Source organism: Corvus hawaiiensis, chromosome 3 (genome assembly GCF_020740725.1).
Source record: "Corvus hawaiiensis isolate bCorHaw1 chromosome 3, bCorHaw1.pri.cur, whole genome shotgun sequence".
NCBI lineage: Eukaryota > Metazoa > Chordata > Aves > Passeriformes > Corvidae > Corvus > Corvus hawaiiensis.
Genome location: NC_063215.1, coordinates 85,560,971 through 85,584,260, shown reverse-complemented (window position 1 = coordinate 85,584,260; position 23,290 = coordinate 85,560,971). Strand labels below are relative to the sequence as shown.

General features: G+C 39.9%; 1 protein-coding gene across 4 annotated transcripts in view; it reads right to left on the bottom strand.

Moving 5' to 3' along the window:
- The window catches only part of PLD5 (phospholipase D family member 5), a 184,557-nt gene that overhangs the window by 38,868 nt on the left and 122,399 nt on the right, over positions 1–23,290 (bottom strand). For all 4 annotated transcript variants that reach the window (XM_048298663.1, XM_048298665.1, XM_048298666.1 and 1 more), the window contains one exon: positions 2,470–2,597. In XM_048298663.1, the coding sequence (XP_048154620.1) occupies positions 2,470–2,597 (128 nt within the window). The remainder of the gene's footprint in view (positions 1–2,469; positions 2,598–23,290) is intronic.

Below are 23,290 nucleotides of genomic sequence, written 5' to 3'. Positions count from 1 at the left end.
TATGAAAATCTCTCCTTGATGCAGAAAATTTACTTCTAAAGGAAATACTCATATTGCTTTTTGTCTGTGCTGGAAAGTCAAGAAAATGGCAACAAAACTAAATAAGCTTCTATGAGATTGATTTCTAGTATCTTATAAACACAAAGAATTCTCCACAAATATTGCAAACCCAAAGCATTTAAGTCCTGATGACGTTTTCCAAGGAGCTGTTAAATTATTGTTTCAGCTTTCGATTTAGCCTCCTAAGAGACAAATTATGCTAACAGACTTGGGGTTTTTTTGGTTTTTTTTTTTTAGTGTCAGGCAAAGGGACAAAAGAGGGAGAGGGAGAGGAACCTGATCCCTCATTTGCAGCTATACTGGGACTCTGGTAACGAGAACTTGTGGGAGATACATTTCCCCAGTGAGGGCTCAGCTCACTGTGGGTTTCAAGATTAGGTCCCACACGTGTGCAAAGCATTTTGCTTGAGGAAAGGACTCAGAATAAAATGACAGAGTTCTGTGCTTATTTTGCTTCTTAAGTGAAAAGTTCAAGACAGATTATTATTTTAGGACAGCATATCACATCTCTTTGACAGTTGCCCTGATTTATGAACCTGAAACTCTGGGGTAAGGGAATTGAATACTCATATCTAACGTCAACAGGAGCCAAGCATCTAATTTCCTTTGGCTCTTCTGAAACCACAGCATACATTTCTCAACTAATTGAAAGCAGATTCTCTTTTACTGTAATGCAGAGAGATTTCGTTTTGCATAGTACAAATATTCTTCTGAGCTTCATCTTATAAATACATATAAAAATATACTGTTATATGACAATAAGATTTTAAAAAGTCCAAATGCATGCAGAAAAAGAGTGATAAAATTAACAGGGAGGAATCACTTTGGAAACACTGGCCTACAAGTAACTGGCATCAAAGTTTAATGGAGATATGTTACAAGATTTAAGATTTACTTCAGCACAAGAATACCAAACCTATATGGAATTGTATCATCTGTGATGAAGATCATAAATACATAAGCAATATATAAATAATACAATAATCTGCGTGGTAAATGTGCTTCTTTACTCCACATTTATTATTTTCACCGGTACTCAAACCCCCAAATAGAAGAGGCTTCCAAGCTAAACTATTTATAAGCTAAATAAATCCTATGAAGAGCTATTTTGTTATGACAGAACAATTTAGCTCATGAGGCACAGATAATGTACAAACATTTTCTGAACCGTCCAAAAGCCCAAACTGTATGTTCTTACATTGACTGAAAATAAAACATCCTTTTCTCCAAGACTTTCTCTAACAACATTGTTTTTCTACCAGTATTCCAGATTCCTCTGTAAATATACCTTTTAAGTAAATTATTATCATAGGAAGAGCAAAAATGCATTTATTCAATCTCTTTACTAAAATGGCTGATTTGTTTTTTACTCAGACTTCCAGTCTCTTAGCTCAAAACAAACCTTAAAAAGTTCAGCACAACCAAGACACACCTTCTTCTCTGCAAAATCATTAGAACCTATGTTCAAAATTATTCCTGTGTTTCTGAGATTCTGCTCATATCTAGAAAGCAAGCTTTTTTTACAGCAACTAGTAACTATCTAGGACTGCTTCTTTCCCCCCTCCGTTGTACATTTCAGCTATTGACGTCTCAAAGTACAGGTTTCACTCCATAAGTGTGGCTGAGAGCAGCCTCACACAGTCAGTGGCATACAGCAAAAACGAACATGACAGCCACTAATGATCTTGAGACTGCTGCAGAAAGAAAAAAAGGCAGACATACCTACAAAAGGCAAATGAGCCGTGTTTCTGACAAGTTCCTCAAAAGGGTCACAGACTGTGGAGAGTTCTTAGCACTGGTTGTTGACAAAGGCCTTAGTGTACATCCTTCAACTCTCATGTTTATGAGGAATAAAAATGTGGAATTCTCTCTAATACATGCAGCCTTCAAAATATTACACTATTTTGACTTGAAGTACCCGTAAATCTGACCCTTCCCAAAGGTAGTGGGTATTGAGGTGTAATACCCACTTTCCATTTGGAAGTCTTTCCAAATTTGGGGTTTGCTTTTTTAAATGGCAGATCAGAGGGCCTAGGTCTTGCCCATGATATTACCACAGAGTTTCCACAGTGGTTTGGTATTTACCAATGGGTTTGCTCACTTTTTTTTTAAATAAATAAACTGGAATATATAGTGACCATCAAAGAAATAAAAAAAAATGAATAAAATATTTAAAATTGAAGTATAACCATGGAAGATACCTGTTATAATGAAAAGAAGGAAAATTTATAGTAATATACTCCTGCCAACACAGAAGAGTCATCAAAACTGGGGCAGTACAGTTTTGGAGGCTGGCACTTTTGCCAGTAAACTATCAGAAAAGAGAGATATCCAAGTGTCCTCAAAATGTTCCTTTTTTTTCTCATTCTACCCTCAAAGGGTATAGGATTACTTTTTCAATTAAATTACCTGTCCCAACGATCTCCAGTCTAGGCTGGCACTTCCAATGTATACGTGCTGTTTATCAACAATCCAGAAAGACGACTGAAGCCGACCTTCATTATATGCTGACATGTTCATATACAACACTTCAGCACCTAGAGATTTAAGGACAAAATAATAAATGGCATTACTTAGTATGAGATAATTTACATTATTAAAAGAAGAAATTACTTCACATTTCGTGGCCTCAGTTTCCAAAATTAATGACGGACGTAAAAAACCATACCATTAAGGTTTAAAATCAATGATAAACATGGTTACTGTCCCAAAACTTAAGACTTTAATTAACATATATTCCACTTATATGAAGAAACATTTACTTAATGCACGTCCCAGGAACATTCCCATACATTATAATGTTTACCTAATTTCCTTCCATTTTAGATTAAAATAGTCGATTTTTTTTCCAGCACTGTATGTTCCTAAAAATAGTTCATTTCTAAATTTCTATTCTGTAGCACAAACCAGCTACATATTGCAATAATGACCTCTGAAATACGAGTGCAATTAAAATCCCTGCCTAAAAAGCAGACTCTGCTCTGCTCCTCCTGCCCTGTGCAATGGTTTGAACAGGTAGCTGCAGTGGCTGTGGCATGGAGAATTAAGGAAGTAAGCAAAGGCCTAAATAAAGTATGTTGAAACTGCTCTTAATCCTGCTAATCTGTGACACTCAACCTACCACTCTGAACAGCACAGTTTTAATAAGGATTATAGGCCACTGAAATCAAAGGAGCTCCTTGTTGGCTCCATCACACCACCAAGAATGTCTGAATTGGCCCCATCTGTACGTTTGCAGAACTAAATCCAGAATATATTTAATATTAGGTAAGTTTAGGGGATTTCTCACACCATTATTGTTCTTTCAGTGCTCCAGTGTTTGCAAAATTAGGTGATTAATCTGAATTAATCATTGCTGAAGGCATTTTACAGTAACCCACTCATCTTCACATTTCAGTCATGACTAACCAGGGAAGAGAAGTGACAGTAAACAGCAGCCTGGGGGCCAGTAATGGTACCAACCATCTCCTATTAAACATTCATGAGGTACCACAAATTCCAGTAATGGCTGAATATGAGTCACAACTTTCAAAGAATTCCAGGATATATAGAGAACTAAAATGTACTTCTTTTCATTGAACTTCCTATTTTTGATCTCCTGAGAAACATTTGACTTGTAATTTTAGGCAACAGTTACCAGTGCTAAATACTGAAAACAGTAACTTTCCTTGAAAAAATTATTCCAGAAGTTCAGACATCAATAAAAGAAGGAAAATCAGGTAAGGTGCCACTTACCATGACGCACCAAACACGCAAAATAGGATTTTGAGCACATTACAGAGTCTGGCTCATTGGTCAATTGCATTTTGTGCAACCCAGCTACCTTTCCAGTTTTTTGTACGTTTCACTCACCCACACTCGTCTATGCTTAGAAACAAAGATTTTTCCAATTTCCTTGGAACGTATTGCTGCTACTTTCAATTCATGCATCAACAAGCAGAACTGTGCTAATTATTGAGAAAATTAGTGTGAAATGGAAAAGAAATCAGAAAACACTGTCGCAGGTGTTAAATGGTTTAAATTGTTTTCTGGTGAATAAACAAAAGCAACTGCTATTAGCTAAGGATAACCATTCTGTAAGGCACTAAACTTCTACCTAGTGATCCGAAAACTTTGTTTAAAATCAGGTTTAACAAAGCAATTTGCTTTGATGATGTTTTCTTTCCATACATATAATTTGCAGCATTAAATAGCAGTAGGAATTTAACACCCACAACACACCTACACCAAACAGGTTATAAATGAAATGTTAGGATTTTTGCATAGGAAAGATAAAACAATAGGAAGCAACAATGAGCTTTCTTCTCATAACTGAGAGCCTAAAATAAACACAATTTAAAAATATTTTTGAAATATCCAATCACAAACAAAAATGCTGACTGCCGAAGTTATAACAGGAGACTATTTAACCAGTAATACTAACATTAAAAATAGCAGACATCATCAGTAACTTGACACAAAATTCCAAAGTTGTAAAACACCAGAATTTGTTGGTGTGGGTTGTTCAGACATGGGCATAAGCAGTGGGATGGGACTATGACCCTAAAATATAACTAGGCTTCAATTACCAAAATAGTGACTATAGCAGTGCAGAAAATACTGCTATCACATATACCACTAAAATCAAAACCTGGAACCCAATTTCTTTTCTGGAAACAGCCAACTGATAAGGGAACAGGTGAGGAAGCAGTATTGCCAAGTTAATTTAAAAAAAAGCCATGTGTTGCAAACAGCAGCTGTTCTGAAGCCTATTAATGAGCTCTTACCTTTTGATGAAAGGAAATGTATCAATATTGATAATTGCCTCTGTTCCAGAAGCCCTTGAGATGCTTTGTTAAAATAGGCTTATCAAGCCTTCAACACAATCCACCATCCCCAGCGTGGTCCAGGCCCCATGAGGAAATTAAATTGGACTGATCAATATGTGAAGCCATAATGGAACTCTCTGTCATGCTCCAGTCTCAATTACACAAAGCTGTGAGTCTCCTGAGTTCAACCAGAAGGGCACATTTGTAGGCTTGATGGCTAATAAACATGCCAAATAAATCTAACTATTTTGTTTCACTGGAGATTAAAATTCAGGATAAGAACTTAGAGAAAACCAGTGCTGTCACTTAAAACTCAAGTGGATTTGTCTGTCCCTAAAAATTGTGCATTCTGAGGGTTGGGACAGATTACAGATTTTCTGCAGAAAAAAACCAAAAACCACAAAAAAGAGACACTGTAGGGATCCAAGCATGTTTTAAGTAGCAGACATTTATCTGAGTACTTTTTCTTCTAGATGGGGAATTTTTTCACACTGCATAAGGGAGATGACTGATGCAGTCTGGGATGCATGGAGCAGGCCCTGCCACTGAGAGCCTGGACCTTCTGCATGTGATGCAAACACAGCCCCTGGAAATGCCAGGTTGCTACTTACCCTCTAGCTTTCTCTCATAAGGGAGGAAGAAAACAGAAGGTATCAGCAGTATTGCAAGAGAGACTGACTTTTCATCCATTAAAAAATAAATCCAATTCCCAAAGTAATCCCAAAGAAGAGGGATGGCCCAAGAAAATGCCATTTACGATTTCTAGCCTTGCAACATCCTGCTTGGTCCAGCTGCCTGCTCTCAGATACTTCACTAACAATGTCTGAAAGCCCTAGAGCAAGCTTGACTGCAAGAATAGGAATTTGAAAAGAACTGGGATTGTTCAGCCTGGAGAGAAGAAGGCTTCATGGTGGACCTAATTGTGGCCTTCCAGTGCCTGAAGGGAGCCTACAAGAAGGATAGAAGTAGACTTTTTCCAAGGGCATGTTGGAAAGAGGGAAGGATGAGGGGGAATGGATTCAAAAGTAAGTTTAAATTAGATATTAGGAGGAAACTTTACTGTAAGGGTGGTGAGGCACTGGAACAAGTTGCCCAGAGAAGCTGTGGATGCCCTGTCCCTGGAAGTGTTCAAGGCCAGGCTGGATGGGGCTCTAAGCAACCTGGTCTAGTGGAAGCTGTCCCTGCCCATGGCAGGGGGCTGGAACTAGATGATCTTTAAAGTTCCTTCCTACCCAAGCCATTTCATGATCCTATGAACCTAAAGCTAGGACATTTTTTACATATTTGAGGCAAAGCACTAAACTCTTAGCAGGAGCCTTTGATCAAGAGCTCATCACATACACGCTGTCATGAAAAACCATGTCAGACACATTCTTGGTGCAGATGTGCTGCAGCTGTGGATTTTACTGCTGCTCAAGCAAGGTCACCAGACAGCTACACAAACTGGGAGATTCCTCTTCATGGCAGACTGCAGGAGGCTGGAACTCATTGGGCTGCCACTTGGCCTCCACATCCAAGTTTATGCAACAGTTTGGAGAAGGTGAACCTTCTTTGGAGGTGTTCACTTTCTTGAGGCTATGGATCCAACACCTGTGAGCAGCTTAGGATATTGTCCTTGTACTGAGGCAACGTCATTATGCCAAATCCCCTCACTGGTGGACGCAGTAAATAATTTTTGTAAGGAAGACCCAGAAAGAGCAACTGTTTAGGCTGCTATTATCACAGCTGCCTTGAAAGCAAACATGCAAATTCTGCTTGCCACAGTTTTCAGCACTACCAGTTACAGGCTAAGCTCACTCTGGAGTTAGCAAACATAACGCCCAAGAAACAGAAGCTGCATTTGCTTGTACCATGCCTAAAATTGGTCTTCTGTCTTCACAACTTTCTTACTTTCACTACAGTGTTTTTAAAACCAGAGAGAAAGAAAAATAAGGGGAAGAACTTAAGGAGTAAAAGGAGAGCCAGTGTTATCTGTGAAGTTGCAGAAACAGTGACAGGCAATACACAACAGGCAGAGCAAGGATGAGAAAAGCACCGAGAGGCCTGACCTCAGAAGCCCCAACAGTAGGAAAGAGTGCTGCAGCAGAAGAGAGTGTGGAGAGACGTGCAGATACATCACCGGATGGCACGTGTTGGCACTGCACTGTGAGAGCCCTAGGAGAGAGGTCATGGAGCAGGCAGTGCTCTGCTACCTTCTGCTAGGAACAGGAATGTTATAAAGGTGGAGGAGATGAACAGGGTGTCTTTTGAATGTCTCTCCTTCCCCATTTTGGAAAAACAGAGCTTGTCAAGTAGAGGTTTCAGCAGGTGATGGAAGGGGAATGCACTGGGGCAGGGGTAGCTAAGACAGGGAGTGGGAAGGTGGTAGAGAGATCACAAAGAAGAAGGGACAGCACGGTACAAGGCAGTACTGATATATGAAATAAGTCCGGCCAGGGAAAGCAACACTGCTCACAGCTCTCATATATTTGCAGTCTGAACCTGACAAATGCACTTGCATGTCCAGTCAATCCACCGTGCATCTTCCAGACCCTGTTCCCCATGTCACAACAAAGCTGGGCGCAGTAGCAACAGCTCCCCTCTCCTGCTTATCCCAGTCTTGTCATCCCTTCACTCTCCTCATTGCCATGTCCATACACTTTGCTCACACCACAATTTTTCCTCCTCTCCTAATTTTTCACGTGCAGAAGCAAATACTCTTAAGTAATGAGACCTTCAGAAAGGAGAACGTGAGCTGTGGCCTTTTTGTTCAACCTCCCTGCCGACAGTCACTTGGCACTCACGGATACATATTTTTACCTATGCTTTGGAGGGCAGCCTCAAGTCAGAGTCAAGAGCAAACTTACCCAGTCCATACCACAAACCCTGGAGCTCACAAGCTCATGCTCACAGGAGTACAGCCAGTACAGCCTGCAGGACACCTTGCATGGCCTCTCTGGGGGGCTAACACACAGGTGAGAAGCAGCACGTGCAACACTTGCCATCGTGCTATAGACCTTCTGTGTTCTTTCAGCTAAATTGCCTTTTCAGATCAGCATAGATGCAGTTAATCACCATGTGCTTACTCAGCAACAGCAACAGAAGATCCTGTATCACCCTTAGGTCCCACATTTATTTTTTAAAATACAATTTGCTCATTAGGATATGGATGCATCTGCATATAGATACATAAAGTGAATGTCTCCCTACATTTTGCAATATATGCTTTCATTTATTTGCTTTTGATAATAAGCCTTAGCACAAAGTGCAGCCATGAATAAACATAATTTTTATTCCACTGAGACAAAAATCCAGAGTTTTCAATACAAGTGGTCACAAGTGGTGGAGTAGCTGTCTCATTTGGGGCAGACACAAGTGACCCAGGCAGAGGATCACCTCCCCATGAATTTTCAGGCTTCATTCTCAACTGATTGCAAAAAGCATGGACTTTTTCCAGAAGCCCCATTAGTGCGACCTGCCACCACTCAGAAGAGGACAGGTACAAAAGCAGAAGAATGCACAACTTGAAAACAAAGTTATTTTTACTAAATCTCTGAATGATTAAAAGACAAACTAGACTATTTACTATTTCTGTGCTCTTTATGGAATATTGGGTTTGAAATACAATTTAAAAGTCTGCCTGGCCCAGAAAGATTAATGATTCAGATTTATTTTAAAGAGAAAACACTCAAGGACTTTTAGGGAAATCTCTGATGGTAATACTTTAACTTTGAATCAGCTGTTTTGTTTACATTGCCCTCTGCTTCTCTCTCTCTCATGCACATACCTCTGTCCTTTTTAAAAACTACCAGGACTGAATCCTGTCACTCTGGGATTATGTGCTATTCATCTGTCTAAAGCCACAGTAATTTAAAAAAGAAGCAGCCTAAAATCAAAACCTTGCTGCCTTTTCTTTAGCAGCTCTATATTCAACTGTCACACATGCAAAAAATGAAATCATAATTACTCAAAGAAATTACATTCTAGCACGAGTCCAAGTAATCCCCAGAAAGCTTTCGCAATAACATTTACATTCATGCCATCCTGGCCTGCCTTAAACTCAAACTACCTGCATGAGAAACACTCACTCCCAGTGTATGATCAGCCATAAGCTGTGGGCACATGTAGCTTCTCAAAACTGCCTTTAGGAAAACTGGGCTGTTTCTGATGTCAATGTTTTTCACAAAAATTTACTGTAATGCTTACTATCTTGTTTTACAGCATCTGAGGTCACTGACACAAAGATAATTTTGAGGAAATCAATGCCCAGGAGAGGAATATGTGACCAAAGCTCCATGAGCCCCTCTGGTCTCTCTCTGGAAAGACACAGGTGCCTGCAGCACCCACTGGAATGGCAATGGATGGGCTCACATGCTTGGGGCTGTGGCGTGGGTGGTTCAGGGACAACAAGCACTCACTCTGCCTCCTGCGTGCTGCCACTGTTCATCTCCACTGGCACGCTCCCCAGCCAGCTCACGTGTCCCTGGCTGGCTGGAGCTTGGAAGAAAGGCTGCTACAAGAGAGCTCTCCTAAGCAGACAGGCTGCAGTCAAGGATCTCCCTGTGGAGTTGAGGACGTGAGAAGAGAGGTCTCCATTGCTGCCGTCTGACTTCCCAGCCCCCTCTCCAGGCCCTGAGCCAGCTTCTTGCCTGGCTGCCTTCCCTCCCTAGCAGACTGCAACATGCTGTTGGGCTCTGCCCTGCATGATCAGGGGAGCAAATATCCTCTACACTCACCATTGCTTTTTCACTTTGTTTTTTACTCAGTCAGTGGATTGAAATAATTTCTGTGAGGAGGTACAGTCCCAGAAACTGCTCTATCCACACAGCTGTGGAAGCCAAGAGCTGAGAATGTGGATGGGAAAGAGCAGGAAGAAAAAGGAATAGTGACAAATGAGCATTACAAAACCCAGCTCTCTAACTGAAACCAAAGTATTACAGAATTATAACTTGCATGTTTAAAAACGGGAAAAAAACCCCAAACCCAAAAAACCAACACCAGTTACCCCCCAAAATAGTAGCATGAACAGATCTCATCTTCAGCAACCCTTCTCCTTCCCTCCACCACCTCTTCAGCTGTGCCAAAGCAGCTTTTTCAGGGAATGAGCTGGATCAGAAAATGGATCCAGGTTAAAAATAAATAAAAATAAGAAGGTTGTTTCAAATGTAGAACAATTCACTAGTCCAGCTCACCACATGGCAGTAAACAATTTTTTCCAACACAGCTGAAGGGGCAGCACAAGTGTGGAAATGAGTGGCTGTGGCTGGGTGCAACAAGATGCAAGAACTGCTTATGCCAGTGCTGCCATTTAAAGGTACACCCACATAGTCTCAGCCTCCATTCTTCTCAAAATCAGGCCTCAGTAATTCCAGGTGGAAAGCTCCAGAATTTGTTTGCCTTTTATCTTGCATAATCATTCGTCTTGTGCAAAGTAGATAAGAAGGCAATGCTGGCATTTGCTTGGGTTGGCATTTTCCACATGCTTACACAGGGGTCCACAGTGACACAGAAGATCGAGAAAAGTCCCACCAGGGACCCTCATGTGTGCAGAGTTTGCTCACTGGATGCAGGATGGCAGATTTTTGAGAACAAAGGAAAGGTCAGAATTAATTTCTTGCAATTGCTTATTTAACTTCAACGACATCTTGGGAGCTAGTTAGTTCCCAAGGTAACATTTATTTAAATATGCCCTTACTCTGGCTTTGAAGATGTCAAATGTTGGCCTTTGTTGCTAGCAGTAATCAAAACACTGATTTCTCAGCTAAGTACCCAGCTGTAGCTAGAGTTCAGTGTGGGAGTGCTACAGCTCTCGCCCACATGAATGCATTTTGTGCTGCCTGCTGGGCCCTTTTGATTTACTCAGCAGAAAAACCCCAGAAATATAACTTAAGTGCTTCCCACCCCATCTCACGGGTGAGACAAAAGAGAGGCCCGACAGTATTTCTCTGTAATACTTACTCACCCAGCTACACCTAATTTCTGACTCACCAGCAAATAGCCAAGGGTCCATCACAAATATGACAGCACCGAGATAAAAAGTCCCCTCTTTACCCGCAGGATAGACACAGCAGGAGAACACTCGACCTTCCCCATGAATAGAATCATACAACAGCTTGGGTTGGAAGAAAGCTCAAAGGTCATCTAGTTCCAAACCCCCTGCCATGGGTAAGGACACCTTCTACCAGATGGAAGCCCAGGTTGCTCCATCAAAGCTCCATCCAAACTGGCATTGAACAGTTCCAGTAATGGAGCATCAACAACTTCTCTGGACAACCTGTTCCAATGCCTTGCCACCCCCACAGTCGATAAATCATGTGTGGACATGCTTAATTAACATATACACAGAATTGTAGACTGCAAAGAAGGAATAAGCTCATATAACTACAGATCTTTGGTCCTTCCAGTGATGGCAATCCAGGGCATCAGCATGTCCTTGAGACGCATGTGCTGCCACCCAGTAGAAAATGCAAGCAGCCAACAGTACAGCTCACTACATAGAACAAGACAGGAAAGGACATGCTCCAACTCTACACTTTCCAACCTAGATGTGGCCTCTGAAGCCAGTGATTTCTGTGCTGTATTTGCTAAAGAATCTCTTACTGCTTGGGCCAACGTTTAGGGCTCCCATTTTAGTCTATCTTTAAAATAAAATTAAATTGAGTTCATGCACAAGAATTTAGTGTAATTTAAAAAGCTCCAAACAGCTTTTCCTTCCCTTTTAGTAATTTTATCAAAAGTAGCAAACATTGCTGCCTCTTTTAACAAGTGTTGCCGCCTGATGTAGCAAACCTGAGAAAATCCTCATTTTTTTACTGCCTAGACTCTGATACCAGTATTTTTAAATGAATTTTTACTTCTTTGAGCTATTTGAAGTATTTCATATCAAGTCATAGAAAATTTTGAATGAGAGCATTGATCATCAGTTCAATTCTTTCCCCTTAGCAAAACTCAGCATTCCTTTAAATAGCATTTTCTTAGTACAAATCTCTTCTGAGAGTCTGATGATTCAGTAGAGTCTGTAAGAGAACTAGTATACAACAAAGTTTGCTAGAATATTAAAAAAAATTCCACATCTTTTTTTGCCCTACATTATTGGAGAGTAGACTGCTCATTTACTAGACAAAGCTGTAAAAGTGATTGCTTTGGAGATTGGGAAAAGTAATTTTCTTACTTAGTTGATTCAGGCAACAAAGCATATTACTGCTTGAAGGAAGACTATAATACAATCAGTAAAAGCATTAATAAGCTGGATTGTGGCTTTCTTTCTTTGCCTAATTATAATTGCATATGTTTTTACTATAAAAGAAGGCTATTTTAAATATAATAGAGAGATTAGTAAACTCACTCACTGCTTACCCCACTTCCTTTTGAAGACTTTTCTTTACTTGGATTAGCATTATGAAGCACTATATTTATTTATATACTTCTTGGATGAAACATCCATGAATTCAGTGACATTTTTTCATCCTAACACATGAGGAATTAGGATCACAACCTTTTATGAATGAAGAAGGCTAAATCTCTACCAAGAAAAATGTGGTGACTATTTATCCCAATCTCTCTTTTTAACTTAGCAACATGATTTCATTCTGATATTTTTGTATTCTAAAATCATCAGTATTGGCAACAGTCACTTCTAAATATGCTGACTAGCAGTAACAACACTTGTGCGTCGTTCTCAAAATGCGCTCCTCAGACATCTGGAGCTCTGCTTTGGGTTCTGTCAGTTTCCTTCCCCTGAAGGAGAAATCCCAGTTCTGGAAGGTGAGATACTGCAGGGCAGGCAAAGAGGTGAGAACAGTTTGCCTCCTTGAGTGGCTACCACTTTTCATTTTTACAATAACTTCATAACAGAATCTATTTTTTTCCTGCACTTTCATTAGCTGATTCCCTGAGCAGCCCTAGAGTATTATTTACAGGCTACCAAAAGCCAAGAGCACCAGCTGACCTGGCTGTGGCCATACAAGAAAAGCAGAGGCACAGCCAGAAGTACCCTGGGTCTGCCAGTGGCACAGACATTTCTTTTCACTACTTCTCCTTTGTCTCTCAGCATTTTCCCCATCTCTTTCCTTTGATTCTATCCCGTTATCTTGCCGAGTCAGCCTTTGACCGTACTACATTTTTTTCAGATCATTCCTATCTCAATGCCAATTATTTTTCTCTCCATGCTGTCACAAGCCCACTAATAACATGCTTCACCTTTTGACGACATTCTGTTCTGATCTTTTCCTAAATTAATTACTCAGTTTTCAGTTTCTGACCTTTGCTTTCATCTGATTCATTCCTCCCTCTTATTTCATTTTCCCCACTACTTTCCCCCAACATAATTCATCCTCCCTCTCCATCACTCTCTTCCACTTCATACTCAGTTCATAATTTCACTCTTGCCCTTGCCTACTCTTTCATTGTTTCATGTATCATATATATTCATCCAGTTACTCATTCAGTCCCTCTCGCTCCAGTTACTTAAGGAACATATTCTGTTTTATAACTACATAAGCAGTATGGCATATTCTTCAAGACTTTACAAATAAATTTGTGGAAAGGAAAAAATATATTTTCTTAATAGTTCTAAGGCTAATCACAGCTTTGGGTTACCCAAATTGGTTCTAGTTTTATTTTATTTACATGTGCTAGGACTTCTACAGGTATTAACTCATGATATACAGCCAAAAAATAAACAAAGATTTCTGATGGTTGTTGCAATTTGGGACTCTGGGAATTTCTTCTTGCTTTCTTAGTCCAAACAACAACTGAAGCTGAGCTATTTATTACCATGAATCTAAGGTTCTTGAAAGAACAAGACACTTCTACAGCCTCTTCTTTTATCAAAGTAAGCACATAGAATAGATACTGTAGCTCTGCTGTAGCAGACTGAAGAGTCTCACACTTGATTTACTATTGTTTTGACCAGCCTGTCAGATGCATTTTTGAGGGCTTCAACATTCTGGCTTGGTCACCCAGACACTTCATACATTTAAATGGAGGCATTTTAAAGAGAAAAATGGACGTGCCCTGATGTCAAAATCAGAAAAATCCAGACAGTGGACAGAGAAAAAATAAAATGTGTATGGGGGAAAAAATGCTTTCATTTGAGGAAATATGTAGGGGATACAAATCAATAGTTTGTCAGTTAGCAGATTTTTAACACGGATTGACTTTCTTCCAAACAGCCTATTTGAAGTGTAGAAAGCAAAACAAAAGGAAGCCACAACTCCACAGGTTCTATCTTATTAGCTGGGTGAAGGACACACACAATATACAGTCAATAAAAGTGACTGCACACTGAAATCACAGAGGATTTTAGTGTCACAGAGGGACCAGACCACAAATATTGTCTCATTTCTCCAGTGTAATATCAGCAACTGCCTGTGAAGGACACGAATATAGGTATATTAGTCCCCCATGACTTTTTGAACTGGTGGAGAACCAGGTCTGTAGGACTTCTTTTTCTACTCCAAACCACACAGGACAGACAGAATTAGCTCGAGCACAACAAGCGACAGAGATGGACCAGTTCAGAGCCATTTGGGATGGCAGCAGGGTACAGGACAGGGGCTGCGTAACTGGACTGCTTGCAACTGACCATGGGATCTCTACGAAAGTGAGACCAGAAGGCAGCACAGGCACTTCAAGTCCCAATATCACATCATGGACTTGGTTACAATCCCTTGTCTTATGGCTGAGAACAGCTGCTCTGTGGTCCTTTGCTTAGGAACTGTTATTTTTGAAAGTTTCTCATTGCAATCATCACAATGTTCTTTTGAAGAGATTTTGGAGCTTAGTATAGATATTATGTAGTCCTAAAACTGCTGGCACTTTTGTCCATCACTTTATACTAACAAAACTACTGAGATTAAAAGCTTCAAGAGCAGGGATCTGTTTTGAGTCACTGAAATGACTGTCAATTTCTGTACTACATAATTACTAATACTTACACACTGTAGAAAGCTATTATTTTGTCCAAAGGAAGGGAAAGAGGCTGAAATCACTCTGTTCTCAAGCATAAATATTAGAGAAAATCGCTCGGTAAGGGCATGCAGTAAGAGACGGAAAAGATGGAGAGTAACACAGAGGTATCAGTCTGGGAACTTTGCTTCCAGTTGAAAAACTTTAGAAGGAGCTTAATGTAATTTGCTTTCCAACCATTAGGCTGCATAAAAATTCATAACACACCAAAGTACTGTAGAAGCCAAAGGTTTGTTTGAGAACTGCTATAGGAGATAACCAGAAAGGTCAATATTAGTATCATAGTGGCAAATCCTTGTTACAAAGATCACGCTTGATAACTAATGCTGTATAAACCAGCAAGATTTGGTCACATGGGTTTACTTCATGCTACAGTTGTGCTGTACACAACAACCCAAGCTGAGTAGCCTTTCCAAAGTGTTCATCAAATGAAAACCAAATGGTGTTGGTCAAAGAGTGCCAGTTTGGTCTGGGCATTTATTAATGCTTCTTATATAACTTTGAGCACACAGTACTTTAATTGGGTTTAAAGCAGAAATGTTATCTTGATTGAGCTAAGCAGCAAAGGAGCTAAAAGAACGTAATACAAGTGTCCCTGTCATGTCAGCTCAGTCTTCTCAGAGCTGCCCGAGTTTGAAGTTACACTTCAGTCTAGATGACACAAAAGACTTGAACAAGGTGACAGACGAAAAACTCAGCCCCACGGAGAAGGCTGGAGCCTGCTTGCAAAACAGTAGCAATCAACAATATACCAAATCATACCAGCAAGACTCCTGTGACTGACAAAGATACAGTTCTAAGAAAACAGTCAGGCTGCCAGTGGATATTAAGTATATGAAAATCACATGAATGGACAAAACAGAATTGACCTAAAATAAATTAACTTGCTTTCCTTTGACCCCTTTTAGGACCATTAGCCTTCATCTCTTTTCAGTATGAGATAATGTTAGTGCTTTTGCATACAAGAGAAAGAATGGGGTGCCAAAATTTCTGCAAAGGTAGCACAGCTACCTAACAAATGTTTTCTGAGCTCACACGGCCCTGGCAGCTCTTACCAGCTCTTTCAGTAGCTGTAGGTAGGAACTTGCACACTACCCATATGTTTTAAAAATGTCACAACTAATTTCTGCTAATGCCATCCGTTACTGGTTCCTCTGTACTAAAGAGTGTCAGCAACTCAAACCAGCTAGTGCCACATGGTAAGAATCCACTCCAGCTTGTAAACCATCAAGCAAGATTTGAAGATGATCCCTGTGGCACAAACCTGCTATGTTGGACCTGACTAGGCCCTACCAGACAAGAGAACTTTGCTGTTCACAAGATGGCTGGATTACAAATGCTCACAGTTGTACTGGAGCTTGTTAAATACAAAAGTGCCCACTGCTGTCAAGTCCATGAATGCACACACATTAGTACCAGACTTGAGTGCAACGATATGTGCAATCTGAAATTACGTACTAAAATACTGACCAATCTACCATGAAAGACCTTTTCCATTACAAATTTCAAAGCAGAAGAATTATGATATTGTTTCTGCTAAACACCTAACAAATATGCCTCACAGTACATCTGTCCCTAACATCTTAAATATGCCTCACAGTACATCTAGCCTTAATTAATGAGGAACATGAATTAAATGAATGTATTATTATTTACCTATGCATGTTTGAAACAGTGACTACAGATACAGGAAAGCACGTGACTGATATTTTATAATGCAAAAGTACACATCACCAATGGGAGGGTACTGTCTTTGGGTACACAGCCATTTCTCTCAGCAAAGGTATTCATTTTTAAGTCTACAGACACAGAAGCTGTAGAGTTTAGAATGAGGATTTATTGCTTACATATCTGGCTCTAAAAGACACAGAATTTTTGGCTTAAGTGAACCTTTTTCCCCCTTCCTTTTTGCAAAACAAGCCAGCACAACCTAAGGTCCCGGCTGCCTTCAGAATTTAAATTATTGTGAAGGTTGTTTAGGTTTTGTTTCCTCCCTCTGTTGGCTGTGGATGTGACAGCCTCATACTGCAAATCCTCTCCTGCTAGAGAATTCTGTAAGTCAGGCTATGCCTAAATCTTTTTAAAGTTAGTGTGCTTCAGGCTCACAAGAGAAAATAAGCTGCTCACATTGTGAACTATTATGGTGCCTAAAATGAGGATTACTGTGTATCCAGGGGAAGTTTCACTCTCAGATTAGGCATCTAGTTTCCTGTAGAACCTATAATAAAAACTGGATTATAACCAGTTTATTACATTTTTTGAGTTAAAAGACATCCAAAAAAAGCAGCAGGCAATGCTGATGGAAAGTGTAGTTTTCACCCAGCTCCTCATTTGGAATTACACAGAAGGATTGATACTCCAATGAAGTTTTAAAATTCTGTCCTACAAGTAGAACCTTAAAACAATTCTGTTGCTATTAAGGGTAAGACATTTCTTTCAAAATATATCTGGAGGCAATAGAAGGAGTAGAAGCAGAGTAAGGACTGGAAGCCGGGTTTCTTCCATCCCAAATGGATGTGTGACTACTACAGCCATCTTCAAATGTAGATAGAGATAAAAAGATTTTCTGCAAACTGTTAGAAGTCAAATAGGAAGGACCAAGGGAGCACCACTACAAAATATCTTCTGCTCTTCCTAAACCTTTGTGACTGCAAACTCAGTTTTAAGAAGTTTAAGATGTTCAATGCTAGCTTAAATGATTTGCTTTCTGTCAGGTGCCTGGTAAGGCAGACAGCTGTAAGGTAAAAGCTGGCAGTTTAGAAACCTTCAGACAGAACAGGATTTTCAACATCATCTTCTGCAACTCAGACAGATGTTCTGTGTTGAAGACATTTGGTGTATTGATACACATCTAACAAAACTACTCCCCACCTGCTCTTTTCAGTCATGTTTCATAAGGTTGGATGTGGCTTACTTTACCTTGCAGGACCTAGCTCTCCAACTGAAACAAGTAAGAAACATTGCACACTAATTCTCATGGGATTTAGGCACAAAACCAACACTGAACATTCCCTTGTGATCAATACGATTGTGGATGCGTGCACACTGTGCTACATAAACTAAGGTAAGGCAGCTTAGGTGCCTAAACAGAAAGATGTTTCTCCAAAAACAAACCTAGCAGGAGTTTCTGGATGTTAGTGTTGCCTAGATGTTAGGTAAGAATGCTTGAATCTCTGACGCAAAACTAATACCTGCCTCTTTTGTTTAAGGATGGGATGCAGCTAGCTTTGGAAATTCAGCTTGGTAATTCTCACTATGTAGAACTCTGTCAAAGTAACTATGCATTCTAAGAGGCAGAGAACTTAATGAGATCTTTTATCTTGGAACTGGCTTTAAGATTGCTTGTCATAGGCTTAAAGTTGAGAAAATACCAGGAAATGCTCTTCAGCAGCAACTAATAAAAGCTAAATCAAATCATGCATCTACTCTTTTGTGGTACCCAAGTTATATAAAATAATAATAACAAATGAACAAGGCCTGATTCATAATAAATCAAAATATAAAAATGAATTTAAAATCAGATGTCAAAGATGTTGCCAGTGCAATTTTCATTAGCTGCCTTTTGTACACTCTCGTATTTTCAAGTGTGACTTAGAGTTTTAGAAAAATGTCAACATTTACGATTTGAAAGGAATGGAAGAGATTTCTCCCCCTCTGTTCACACGCACCTTTAACTCTGTAAAACTCAGATCCAAATTACTTGCTTCCTTCAGGAGGATTTACCCCTAGTCTACTGGTCCTCTCAAAAAATCCTGCTCACTTCTTTATGAAAAATCATAGGGAAAAAATAGTCTATTTTTGGTACTGCTGCAGGAACTTCCCCCATCTTAACATCCTTCCCTCACACACAGTCTTGGAGAATCCAGCCTAGGAAATGCATGAAGAAAGCAATGGAGCTACAGATCCATTCAATGCCTTACATAAAACCATCCACTGAACATCAGCTGTCAAGAGCACTCTTTACATTCCAATGGAACATGCATCAGATAATATTATTTTTATGGTACATTGTGCAAAAACTGGCCATCTGGACAGGCAGAAATCTCTTCAAGATCCACCTTCAGGATTCCAGCCTTCCATGACACGAATGGAGTGTATTTTCTTTTTAGTCTTTGCAGAGTACTTACATTGATTCTCAACATTTACTTCACATGAAAAGGAATTAAAGACTTAATTAGAATCAGAAAATCCCAGGTTAGAAGGCCCCTCAGAAGATCATCTGACCCAGTTTTTTGTGGAAAAAGGGAGCCTGTATGAGATCATCCAGCACCCTGTCCAGTCACGTCTTGGAAACCTCCAGTCATGGGGACTCTACCCATCCCTGAGGAAGGTTGTTCCAGTGAATGATTGTTCTTACTGAAAAAAAGTTCTTTCTTACGTTGAGATGAATGTCCTTAAGCACATAAGTTTATGTTCTCCTTCCAAACTATTATGGAACTATTAAACCCAGCTTTGAAACCAATCTAGATCTTTCCCATGCACCAGAGCTACAAGGCCATTCCTCATAGAGGCCTGTTTATTTTATTCTTAAAATTGCCAGTGATAGCTCCATTCTAATCTCTTTACAGTCCACTGTCCCCATATTTTGAACATTTTCAGTAGTACTGAAACCAAGTGTTCTGAGCTTAATATAAATCCATGTCATCATTGTTTATTCTACCAAAAGCTTTCAAAAAACTCAAGTCACCCAAACCCCAAACAGTTTTAGGCCCAAAGAAACTTACCAGGAAATGTTCCCTCTTAGTCTTATAGCTTTATCTTTTCCGGAAAAAATGGCAGTTTCTCCCAAATGGTCAATTTTGCATTCCTAGGGTTTGCAGTGTACAAAGGGTCTAGTTCAGAAAAAGTGCCCAACTCACAGCTTGTTTCATAAGAAGAAACTGCTCTGATACTCCCAGACAATCTCCATCTTTTCTGTGACATAACAAACATCTTTCAGTTCTTCTACAGTATGTTAAAAATTACATCTTCCCTTCTCCCACAAGAAGATAGGGAAAGGGAACATGATTGTGGCCAAAGGTAAAAGCTCATGCTCCCACAACTCTAAAACTATGCAGCACCGTAAGTGTGCCAACAGAAGCAGACAGAATATGGAATTAAACACATTTCATAATTTATATAAATCACATTCACTATTGCTGCCCATTGTGCTACACTTATGTTAAGACAGTACAGAAAAGTACAGGAAACCCTCAAACTTCTTAAGAGTCCCTTGATATTACATGAACTTGAGCTCTCTGGTGCCATGGCAGATTGAACCTATCTCAACCAGGTTCCAGTGGTCCTTCCTCCCTTGTCAACCCCAGCTATGTGTTTCCTTTTTCTGTGTTATCCCCAGCCTGTGAGATCACACGCTGAGTAAGGCAGAAATCTAAAGCAAATGACAATTAAGCTAGCCAAAAAAACAAGCAGTCTGTAGCCAAAGCAGCCCCCTGAACTGTCTTACCACATGATCACTGGTGCAAGGAAGAAGGCAAGGACAACATATGGTGGGGAGAGCAAAGAGGAAGCTGGGATCATGCAGCTGCCCAGATATATCCTGTTTTAATTTGTCACGGAATGGTATCTGTTAGTGTTTGTAATCTAAAGAGCACAACTCAATGCATAAAAAAATTTCTAGAGCTTTACTATCTGCTCATTTATTTGTCACCCTGCAACAATGTAACTTTTTAGTTTTTCTGTTTTGGTTGTATCTAATTAGGAGAAAGTGTAATCCCGGGCAAATGTACATGAACTCCTCAGTGAACAACAGCTGCATGTGTGATCTAGTTACTGGATCCTGCCCTATGACAATGAATTCCTATTATTCTCCAATTTCATTGCTAATACTCAAAAGTGATTAGTTGAGTTAGATGATATTTTTTCCTTAAATCACACTGTGACACAGACAGACTCCTCTTTTCTTACCCGCCTCAGCCACCACTGACAAAAGATAAAATATCCCTTGCAAGTATATGAAAGATGCTTAATGAAAAAGGTGCATTGGGGTAAAAAAGAAATAGTAAAGGAAGCAAGCAATGAAAATTGAAGAAGGAAAATCCATTGGAATGTCTTAAAAATCATGAACACTGTCAGCTAAAATAAGATTGCAATTAGTAAGAGATTTAGATTCTGTACACATGAGAAATAATACAACCTGCTAATTGGAGACAGTGCTATTGAAACGTTACTGATGAACAAAGACTGGTACATAATTATGTGTAAGGAGGGGGAGGGTTACAAGCAATGTCTCAATCCAGTAGACTGAGCCACAGCTGAGAAAAGGCTAAAACAATAACCATGAAAACAAGCATTAATAAGCTACTGTCACAGTATGAAGAGGATAAAGAAGAACGTTTGTTTACACAATGAGCCAAATTCTGTCTAAAGACAGACCTACCTTTCACAAGAGTCATATACAGATATGCATAGTATGGATATACATATGTCCTACAAAAATAACATCACAGTTTATAGTCTGTCTAGTAATAATTTTGACAACATGAGCTGGGAGAACTTAACATGTGGTTAATTTTTTTTAATTACTAATATACTTTTTAAAATTTTAATTGTGACTATAGAAAACAAATGCTCAGCTCTGGCTTCTGGTGCCTGTGTTGCCACTAACAATCACTGGTTGTCTCCAAGAGACAGAAGGAGCAAGAAACCTCACGTAACAGTCATGTTGTAAAAATAAATTAATACTGTATTTGCAGAGCACTCAGATACCACAGTGAGAAACAGCATGGAAAGGCCTATGAGGAAATTAATCATTCTGCATTCAGTGCAGGATCTGGCAGATGTGCAATGAAGAAAGCCTAGAGACACATATTAAATATGAAGATAAAAAAAGATTCTAGCCATTACCAGCAGAAATAATATCCCCTGAATGAACATCAACTGCCTTAGGCATTAAATGTTTGATGCATTCTCATTCAATATAAAGGAAAACCCTCTGATTAATATGGTAAGATTACAAGGAGTACCAGCCAGGTATTTTGTGCAAAATACAAAATCTGATAATGTAATTAAAGTCTATCATAAATGTATGTTATGGGATTAGTATTTCCTAATTTTTGCATGCTTAATTTTGCAACTAAATAACACTCCCACAGTCCAGCAATTATTAGCAAATGTACATGACCTCAGCACTCAGAGAATCCTGCCGCCACAGCTCTAGGTGTGGTATGTGTTAGCACAATAAATCAATCCATGTTTCACACTGCAGCCATTGGATTCCTGTAATCAATCTCCCCTGCTTTACAGCTACCTCAAGTAAGTCAGGATAGCATAAACAGGGCAAAAAAAAGTCACTGGAGTGATGACAAACCTGCAGGTTCACAGCTAGCTCAGATGTCTACACTAGCACTGCAACTGTGAATTACTGATTTTATTTTACTCCACATCAGTGCAGTTCTGCTCCCCCATCCATGTAAGTTATGCTTCATCTTACCCCATCAGCCCACATCTGAAGTCAGATTTCAACCTTCTCCTCTATTAATCAATAGCGACAGCTGCTGGAGAGGAAGGATGTGTGGAGAGGACTCTAGGTAGGATGTACCCTTGCTTCCTACAGTTCTTCAGAAAGGGGGAGAAGAGGCAAGGGGACTTGATGCATGCCTGTCTAGAAAAAGGAAAGATGTGCTGGAATAATCTGTCTGGCAGAAACAGTCTCAACATCTGTGCTGAGATGCAGCAGTACAGGAACCTACCGTGGTTCCTTGTACAAAAAAGCTGAAACACCGCATGAAAACATATGGATGACCAAGTACTGGTCTCCAAGCAATCCCATGTGTTTAAACCCATTCCACTTCATCAAGGCTACTTAAAGCAGACAGGGTGTGCTACATGAAGATTCCTTTTAAGGTTCCTGGGCAATATATTAGCAGGTGCATCCGGGGCCAACAGCCAAATTATCCTTTGCCCTAGCCCTAGGAACCAGTCTGCACCACATGAGGGCACAGCTCAGGGGTTCTGATCACTCAGTCTGCTGAAAAGAAAGGCAAGACTCTTCCATCCTCTCCAAGAAATAGCAATTCTCTTTCATAATCAGCAGAACAACTTGGAGACAGTCTGACTCTTGCATACAACCTGCCTTGGAAAGAAGAGCCAAGGCTATGCCCACCTAGCAAGGTGAAGGCAGACTCAGAAAGGCAGGAAATTCCCAGAGTCCCACTGATTGCGTATGTGCTTTCTGTCCATACTACTGCCCATGGATTAGGTGCCAAGCACATTTGCTGCTTAGGATCAATCAGAGTAGCTTATCAGCTGATGAAACCCAGAGTAGTGTTTAGACTCTCCGCTGCCTAATTCAGACCAACACCACAAGTCTGGGTTTGGGTCTGTTCAGACAAACATTCTGGTTCTCAATCTTGAGATGCTTCACAGCTTGGCTGAGCTACTGATAACATTTATTGCTTTCTTCTCCAAGAGAGGAATGTATCTGTTGAAAAGGGGGCATGGCATATTTTAAAGACAAATCTGACCACTTGCAG